The 9285-nt window shown below is 37.4% G+C and overlaps 2 protein-coding genes across 2 annotated transcripts; both read left to right on the plus strand.

The window, feature by feature from the left end:
- The first annotated feature begins 507 nt into the window (after positions 1-507).
- Positions 508-2945, plus strand: LOC111371794 (probable (S)-N-methylcoclaurine 3'-hydroxylase isozyme 2). The gene is made up of 2 exons (XM_022993953.1): positions 508-1514; positions 2137-2945. The coding sequence occupies exons 1-2, from the start codon at positions 555-557 to the stop codon at positions 2740-2742; spliced, it is 1566 nt and encodes a 521-aa protein (XP_022849721.1). The 5' UTR covers positions 508-554; the 3' UTR covers positions 2743-2945.
- Positions 2946-6654: 3709 nt separating this feature from the next.
- On the plus strand, positions 6655-8491 carry LOC111371184. The gene is made up of 4 exons (XM_022993087.1): positions 6655-6723; positions 6853-6945; positions 7032-7418; positions 7583-8491. Exons 1-4 carry the CDS (start codon positions 6655-6657, stop codon positions 8489-8491), a joined length of 1458 nt encoding a protein of 485 aa, XP_022848855.1.
- The last annotated feature ends 794 nt before the right edge of the window (positions 8492-9285 follow it).

The raw sequence follows: 9285 nt of genomic DNA on the forward strand, positions 1-9285 counted from the left end.
ATCCAGCCATTTGATAAGGCAAAAATTTATAACGTCCCGTATATGGTATGGATTAAAATCAAAATTTTAATTAAAGTCAAAGTGAAAGATTAATTTTCACTGCATATTCTACGGGATTGACAATTTTTCAGTTCCACATTTCATCATTTTTTATTCTTTATCATGTATGAAGTTTGGATTATTCCGGTGTAATTTGTATAGTCCTACAAAACCCAGTCACTTAAGGTGTTGTAACTTGATGGATCGGTTCAGAGTACGAGATAGTCAAGATTTGAGAAAAGTCCTAGCCGCCTAAGCCCCTCTTTGACGCCACTATTTTTTTTTTTTGTGAGACAAAGTTTTCTACAGTAACTGAGTTTGTCATGGTAAATTTACTTATTTGCCCTTCAATCTTTCTCCCAATTTCAGTTGGTACTTGGTAAGGGCAAAATTGAAAAGATATATATCATAAAATTATTAAACTATTATTTCCTGCTAACATGAATACATTGATGATGCAGATGTGGACCCCATTATACTATTGCAAAATATGAATTAGGTGAAGATTGCAGCAAATGCATCCTTCAAAGGAAGATTGCAGCAAAAAAATCTTAATTTCCTGCAGAGCAACTTCCAGTCTCATGGCTAAATTTCTTGAAATCAAAGACACTTTTCTTCTTCTCCCAGCACTCTTCTTGCCTGTACTCTTTATCATAATCAAAAACTTAAAATCTTATTTTGTGTCTAGAAACAGCGCAAAACTTCCACCAGGGCCAAATCCATGGCCAATTTTAGGCAACATTCCACACATAGGACTTATGCCTCATGTTAGTCTAGCTAACTTAGCCAAAATCTATGGTCCTTTAATGTCTCTAAAACTTGGAACTCAGTGTATAATCGTTGGATCATCACCAGAAGCTGCTATAGAAATTCTAAAGTCGAAGGATCGGATTTTCTCAGGTCGATATATTCCTAAGGCTCTTCCAGCTACAAAGGAAGAACTTAATTATTTGTCCCTTGGATGGGCAGATTGCAATGATAATTGGAAGTCTTTACGTATATTATGTCGTGCTGAACTTTTCTCGAAGAAGGCTCTAGAGTCTCAAGCCAGATTGCGAGAGAAAAGTATAACTAGCCTTATCAAGTTTGTGGGATCAAAGGAAGGAAAGGAGGTCAAAATTGCTGATCTAGTTTTTGCAACTGTATTTAATATTTTGGGAAATTCTATGATGTCGACAGACTTTATTGGATTGGACGAAAAGAATTCGGATGGAGGGATGAAGGGAATTATAAGGGATTATGTGGAGGCATTGGCAGCTCCAAATTTATCTGATTTCTATCCAATTCTCGGCAAGCTAGATCTTCAAGGTATTCGCAGGAAGGTAGCTGTTTTGTTAGCGAAAATTCGTGCTGCATGGGGACCTATCATTGAAGAAAGGCGAAATGGGAGGAATAACTCTTCGACAAGTCAAGATTTCTTGGACACCCTTCTTGACAACGGCTTTTCTTATAATCAGATCAACCAGTTGTTTGTGGTCAGCTTTCTGTCTTATCCTTGCCTAACGGCCCTAACCCCCAACCCACCCTACATGCACACACAAAGTAAGGTAGTTTGCTTAAGCTTTTAAATAAGATGGTTCAGCATCGTATCCGATAAACAAATATTCACTTCCACCCATTTATGAAAATTGTGCACGTGTCAGTTCACAACAAGTGAGCAGTCCAAGGCCAGTTTATAATCTTAGATTACAGGTCCATGTTCGCACTAGGTTGTTAGTTGAACTGATGGGGTCATGCTAACAAACAATCAGGATATGCTAGATTCAAATTTTATTTTTTTTACAAACTAATGTTGTCAAGCATTTCTTGAGTTTTTCATTCATTGCTATAAACTTTCACCATCCGCTGTTTTTGAAAGAAAGAAAATGGAGTCATTCAAGAACAAAAATCTGTATTCTGTAAAAAGCCATGTATTTACATCATCATTCGATGGTTCAGCTGCTTTAGAAAAATCATTCCGTTATGTAATATGAATTAGGAATCAGGAAAAAAAATTTAAAGGGTTTATTTTGATCTAATATTATATATCAAACATGCGAAGTTTTTTGTCACCACAAGGACAATTCTAACACAAAATTTCCATTTTCTGTGTGACAGGAGTTATTCGCTGCAGGCACAGACACAACTACCTCGACCGTTGAATGGACAATGGTAGAACTGTTGAAAAATCCTGAAGCCATGAAGAATGTCCATCGTGAGATTGACACTGAAATCAACGAAGATTTCCCGAATAATTCCCATTTGTTGCAACTACCGTATCTTGAAGCGTGTACTAAAGAAACACTGAGGCTGCATCCTCCTGCACCTTTGCTGCTTCCTCACAGGGCTATTGAAACTGGCCAAGTAATGAATTACACAGTACCCAAAAATGCTCAACTAGTCGTAAATGCTTGGGCTATTGGGCGCAATCCATCTGTATGGGACAAGCCACTTGAGTTCAGACCGGAGAGATTTCTTACCTCAAGTTTGGATTTTAAAGGAAACGACTTTGAATTCTTACCATTTAGCGCAGGAAGGAGGATCTGCCCCGGCCTTCCCATGGCTGCAAAGACCATTCCTTTGATTGTTGCCTCTTTGATCTATTTTTTCAACTGGTCTCTCCCACATGGAATTAATCCAAAAGAGCTAAACATGAGTGAGAAATTTGGTGTAACCATGCAGATGGAACATCCATTGGTGCTGGTTCCAGAGGCCAGAAAATGATTACCACTAGCAGTCGGTTAATAAGAACTACTTTAGGCTTTACTGTATTTTGGAAAGCTGTTTGCTCTTCTGCACACAATAATCAGAATTGGTGGGATAATATCATGTTTAAGGAATACAGAATGTAACATTCCTTGAAATATTATATTACAGACTGTTGAGAACAATAAGACTTTGTATAACATTTTAAGTTTTTGATTCAATTGGTTCAACATGGTATCGTAACAAACAAAATCCTGTGTTCAAATCTCGTCGTTTAGGTTTCGTTACCATCCATTTAAATGAAGTTGCAAACGTGTAAAGTTTTGATGAGAAAATAAATAAATCCCACCTAAACATGAGGGGTGTGTTGAAGAGATTATTTAAATATTCGACCCTATCTAACAGTTTAAACTTTTAGATCAACTGATTCTACGTAGACATATTCTAGCAAGCCTGCTTCGATTTCTTGGTTAATATTTTCTGGTGGCAAGAAAACGGTTTTTTGGATTGATAGAACTTAAAGAGTGAAGAGGAAGCAAACATTTACATTTATCAGTTCATGTTTCAATGATCTTTCATAATTTATCATCTTACTGGACGGTTTACGTATCTTGTATACCTAAGGACCAGTCTTCTAAGACTTCTCAGGAAGAGCATATGAGAATCAGACGGCGCTCCCTTTGTCTTGGTCTTGAGAATTCTTATGTATACTGTGCTGTGAGCTCGACTCAAGAGTTTGTTCTGTGAGATTACACTAATATAGCAACATAACCGATAAAATCAAGAATCTGAAAAGGAACTTGAAACTAAAAAGAATGCTTTATTTTTTATCATTCTTGATTTTATTGAATACATGTTTCTTAAAGTGTATTCTGTGCACCAAATGCCCAGTAAACCATTTCTTACTCTTTAACTCAAAAAGACTTCGAGATGGTTATGTGATCCCAGAAGCCAGCCACTTGATAAGGTACGGTTACTGAATTCATAAAGAATACGAGATAAAGTAGTTTAAGGTAGGCCAAAACTACCATGATGCTTAACGTTACTAATTTATTTACTTTAAATCACAACTTTAGCAATGAAAGAAGTACGAGTCATAAAAAGGACTCCAAGTACAGAGAACAAGATTTAATTTGTTTCCATTGCAATTTGTTGATTTCTTTCTTTCCTCTATCACATGAGTACGTAATTGCCGACTCCTACAGAAGTTCTCCGGTAGACGTAGAATGAGAAGATAGGATGACGAATATCGATTCACATAGTTGATTCTTAATTTAAAATATTAAGAAATAATACTTATTTATCATTATTTTTATGTCTCACATACTCTGTTTTTTCCTTTAAACTTGTATAAAATAAGTTTTCGAAAATAATCAGCCTGCAGAAGTTCAGTTAATTCCTTGCAAATATGAACGAAACATAAGATTACAAAGTTGACTTATTTTTGAATTTTGATAATGTTGCATTATGAGAGTTGAGAAATTAAAATATACATAAAACCTTCCATCCCAACCCCAAAATGCATATGATTTCCAGCAAAAATAACCTGATCACCCACCCCAAAGTTAAAGCCTCATGGCTCTTGAAAAAAAAAAAAAAAAAAAGAAAAAGAAATTTACGTTCTTCTTCCAGCCCTCTTTTTGCCGATACTTTTTGTCATAATCAAGAAATTAAAATCTTGTTTTGTCTCTATAAACAGCCAAAAACTACCACCAGAGCCAAATCCATGGCCAATTTTAGGCAACATTCCACACATAGGACTAATGCCTCATGTTAGTCTAACAAACTTAGCTAAAATTTATGGTCCTATAATGTCTCTAAAACTAGAAACTCGGTGTATGATTGTTGGATCATCACCAGAAGCTGCTATGGAGATCCTAAAGTCAAAGGATCCGAATTTTTCAGGCTGATATTTTCCTATGGCTCTTCCAGCTACAAAGGAAGAACTTAATCATTCATCACTTGGATGGACCGAAGATTGCAATGATAATTGGAAGTTTTTACATACATTATGTCATGCTGAGCATTTCTCAAACAAAGCTTTAGAGTCTCGAGCAGGATTGCGCGAGAAGAGTAACTGGCCTAATGAAATTTTTTGGTGTCAAAGAAAGGTATGGAGGTCAAAGTGCTGAACTGGTTTTTGCAACTGTGTTCAATGTTTTTGGGAATTCTATGATGTAAAGAGTCTTTACTGGATTGGAGGAAAAGAACAAGGATGGTGGGATGAAAGACATTATAAGGACGGCTACGGAGGTGGCTTCTGCTCCTAATTTATCGGATTTCTATCCATTTCTCAGCAAGCTAGATATTCAAGGCATGCGCAGGAAGACGGCTGTTCTGAAAGCAAAAATATATGATATGTGGGAACCTATCTTGAAGAAAGACGAAAAGAAGGGAATAATTCTTCTATATATCAAGATTTCTTGGAGACCCTTCTCGATAATGGTTTTTCCAACAATCGGATCAACCAGTTGTTTATGGTCAGCTCTCTTTCTCATCCCCTTGCCTAATCCTCACACTCAAATTAAGTTTGTCCCCTCTCTACAGCCTAAGCTTTTAAATGAGGTAGTTCAACATGGTGTTAGAGCCATGGACAGCAGTTAAGGACCAGTTTATAATTTTTTATTACAGTTCTATGTACTAGGTTGTTAGTGAACTAACGGGGTCACGCTAACATAAAACCAGGATATACTAGATTAAAATCTTTTCCGTACAAAGTTCAGAACGTAAACAAACCGATATTGTGGATGAACATTTTGGGAGTTTTCTCATGCATTGACACAAACTTTCAACATCTGCCATTTATGAAAGAAAGAAATGCAGCCATCCGAGAACAAAATTCTGTATTCTGTATAAAGTCATATAATCACATCATTATTCGATGGATCGGCTGCTGCAGAAGACTCGCTCTGTTGTGTAATTTAAGTTATCTGTATCAGTAGATTGAAATCAGAACTAGTACATCTGAAATCTTGCCAATTTTTCATAGATTGAAATCAGAATTGTACAAATACTTGAATTTTCTCAACTTCAAGGGGAGTGCGATTCTGATATCTTCTTGTTTGAATATTCTCCGTGTGCAAGATTTCTCTGTGGTTCTCATTTCAGTCTATGCAGACATGCCGAAATAAGACTACATAGTACTATACATGCAATTGTTTTCTGTCCAACGAATGATAGTTCAGACAAATAACATGAGATATAATTTCATGGATATGATTTATGACATGTTTGGTTAGATGGATTAGGTAGTACTCCACATGATTGAACCAGAAAAAAAAGTTAAAATGTTGTGTATTATCATGTTGATTGCAATCCAATATTGTATATCTGTGTGACAGGAGTTGTTCTCTGCTGACACTGACACAACTACCTGGACTGTTGAATGGACAACGGCAGAACTGTTGAAAAATCCCGAGGCCATGATGAATGTTCGTGGAGAGATTGACACAGAAATCAATGAAGATTTCCCAAAAAAATTCCATTTAGTGCAGATACGTTATCTCGAAGCATGCAGAAACACTAAGGCTGCATCCTTCTGCACCTTTGCTGCTTCCTCACCGGTCGATTGAGAGTAATGAATTACACAGTACCAAAAAATGCTCAAGTAGTCGTCAATGTTTGGGCTGTTGGGCGTGATCCATCTATATGGGATGAGCCACTTAAGTTCAGAACAGAGAGATTTCTTACCTCGTCTTTGTATTTTAAAGGAAACAACTTCGAATTCTTACCTTTTAGTGCAGGGAGGAGGATCTGCCCTGGCCTTCCCATGGCTGCAAAGACTGTTCCATTGATTCTTGCCTCTTTGATCTATTTTTTCGACAGGTCTCTTCCACATGAAAATTATCCAAAAGAGCTAAACATGAATGAGAAATTTGGTGTAACTATGCAGATGGAACATCCATTTGTGCTGGTTCCAAAGGCCAGAGAATGACTACCATGCGTAGTCGGTTAATAAGAACTACTTTAGGCTTTGTTGAATTCTGGAAAGCCGTTTCCGTAAAATTCTTTTCCACACTAAAATCGTAATTGGTGGGACCATATTATGTTTAATGAAAGCAGAATAGTTTAACATGCCTAAAATATCAGTATGCATATTATTCTGACAAGGCTTTTTCAAAATTTCAGCACTTTTTGAAATCTTGCCAAGTTTGTGCCAAGACCGCCATGAATCTCCAATCTATTCCAAACTTTTGGATATCTCCCCCTACATCCCCTTTGGTTTGGTAGCCTTTTCCAATTTCCCTATACGTGGTGTGAAAGAAGCTTTTTTTCGACTTCTTTTTATAATTAAAGTAGCTCTGCAGAATCTGCCCTTCGAGCAAACTGGAAAGCCAATCCCTGAGCACCCGACAAGCTTGTGGAAATCAATCGTAAAGGTGCTACCTGAGGTGTATGAAAATTCAAAATGGAAGTTCAAAGATGGGTCAGCTTCATTTTTGTATGATCGCTGGTTAGCTAGTGGCCCATTAAATGAGCAGGCCTTGGAGGTAACCAACCCAAGAATGAAGGTTAGAGACTGCTGGATTGAAGATGGTTGGGATCTCGCCCATCTTCAAGAGCTAGTGGGGGAGGTAAAGGCAGAGGAAATTGTACTAACCATTGGTGCCAGAAAAGAAGGAAGTGATATTATCATATGGAAGCTGAACGATAATGGAGATTTCTCCACTTCAAGCGCCTGGGATATTGTAAGGGTGAGGAGTCCAGAGATTCCTTGGATGAAATGGATATGACATAAATTTCTACCCAAAAAAAATTCTGTTTGTATGTGGAAGGCGAAGTTTGGCTGCTTAAGTGTGGATACTAAGGTGAGATCAATAGGAATTGCTCTAGCTTCACTCTGTGATTTTTGTGAGAGGGACAAGTGGAAACATTTGATTATGTACTTAACTCTGGGGATATTGCTACGACAGTTTGGAAGTGGGCATCTTTAGCCTTGGGTGTGCACTATATGGGGCCACAATCTTGGTGGACAAGAGTCAATAGATGGTTCACACGCGCAAAAAATGCCTCACAACGTGGAATTCTAATTGGGCTATTACCAAGCTTGATAACATGGAAACTATGGGGACGGCGATGTAAGGCACATATGGAAGAGATTCGAGAATCTACAGAGGAGGTATGGCTTAAAATAAAGGTTTGGTTGCGCCTCTTAGCTGAAGAAATTGTCAAAGTCTCAAAACTAAGTAAAATAGACAATGAACTCCTCAAAGCCTTTGAGGTGCCTATGAGTTCAAAGACGAGTAAACCAACCCTCTTTGTTTCTTGGAGGAAACCTGCTGATGGTTGGGTAAAACTAAATATTGATGGGAGTAGTCTTGGTAATCCGGGACCTTGTGGAGGTGGGGAAGTTATCAGGGATCATCACGGTAATATGATTGCTGGCTTCTCTGCCCCATACGGATTTGGAAGTAGCAATGAAGCGGAGTTGCGTGCTATGATAAATGGTGTAGAGCTATGTAAAGAGATGGGCTTCCAACAGGTGGAAATTGAGTGTGACTCAGCTGTTGTGGTAAACTGGTTAACAAACCGTTCATGTAGGATTTGGTATTTGTGGGATTATTGGGAGGAGTTACTAAAATTACTTGATGGAATCAGTTTTACCATTTCTCACCAAAATAGAGAAGCAAATAGAGCCGCAGACTTTCTAGCTAGACAAGGGGCGGATGGTATCACGATGAGTTACATGCACATTGATCAAATACCAAATTTGTTAAGAGGTATTATTCGTACGGAGAAACTTGGTTTTCCAAATATTAGGCAATAATTGTAAGGTTGATGTGTGTAACTAGATGGGTTGATTAGTTCTACATGGCTTGTTAGGATTTTTTTTTTTTGCTTTGTTATTTTGACCCCACAGTATTCCTCTGCCATAAGTGAGGGGTGATTGAATAAAGTTCTTGTTTAAAAAAAAAAAAAAGAAAAGAAAAAATAGTTTTCTACTATCAATCAAGTGTGCATCCAAAAAGAAAAATTTGAGGTATATGAAATAATGAAGTAATGAAAGAGCCTGCGGACCAGCTGGAAAAGCCCTTTCGCTTTTATTAATAATAAATAACCCCAATCCTGACCAAGGAGTCTTTCTTGAAGATGTTAAATAAAACATCTGGAAATGTTTGCTCTAAAGGGCGGCTTCCTATCCCCATAAAAGGAGTAGCCAAATAAGACCTGAATAATCTTGCTTATAGCATGCTACCATGGTTAGAACTTCTTCCATCGGTGGAATCCGACCTCCATCTTTCTCTCTTCTGTAAGAAATTGGTTTATTGATTGATAGAACTTCAGAATGAAGAGGAAGCAAACATCTTTATGTATCTCTTGATTAGGCTAAATAAGCTCATGTTCATTTTTCTAATCTTACATTTTGGTTTTATCCATAATCATACTGTAATATGCTACAGAAATGTCATGCAATCAAGTCGCTTAAGGATTTTAAGGGCAGGACGAGACTAAGGAATCATTACTGCTAGGCATAGATGGGGTTTATCTTGTACACTATGAGGATGGTGAAAACTAAAGAGAGGTAGCCGGATGACGTTACAAAGATATCTAAATGCCTAA

This window comes from Olea europaea, chromosome 22 (assembly GCF_002742605.1).
Source record: "Olea europaea var. sylvestris chromosome 22, O_europaea_v1, whole genome shotgun sequence".
Lineage (NCBI taxonomy): Eukaryota > Viridiplantae > Streptophyta > Magnoliopsida > Lamiales > Oleaceae > Olea > Olea europaea.

Bases quoted from the DNA above. Each gene is read 5' to 3' on its own strand.
- LOC111371794 (XM_022993953.1), top strand. From the start codon at position 555: ATGCATCCTTCAAAGGAAGATTGCAGCAAAAAAATCTTAATTTCCTGC. The intron at 1,515-2,136 runs GTCAGCTTTCTG...TCTGTGTGACAG, and splicing joins AGATCAACCAGTTGTTTGTG to GAGTTATTCGCTGCAGGCAC.
- LOC111371184 (XM_022993087.1), top strand. From the start codon at position 6,655: ATGACTACCATGCGTAGTCGGTTAATAAGAACTACTTTAGGCTTTGTT. The intron at 6,946-7,031 runs GTTTGGTAGCCT...GTAGCTCTGCAG, and splicing joins CTCCCCCTACATCCCCTTTG to AATCTGCCCTTCGAGCAAAC. The intron at 7,419-7,582 runs GTGAGGAGTCCA...TTTTTGTGAGAG, and splicing joins GCGCCTGGGATATTGTAAGG to GGACAAGTGGAAACATTTGA.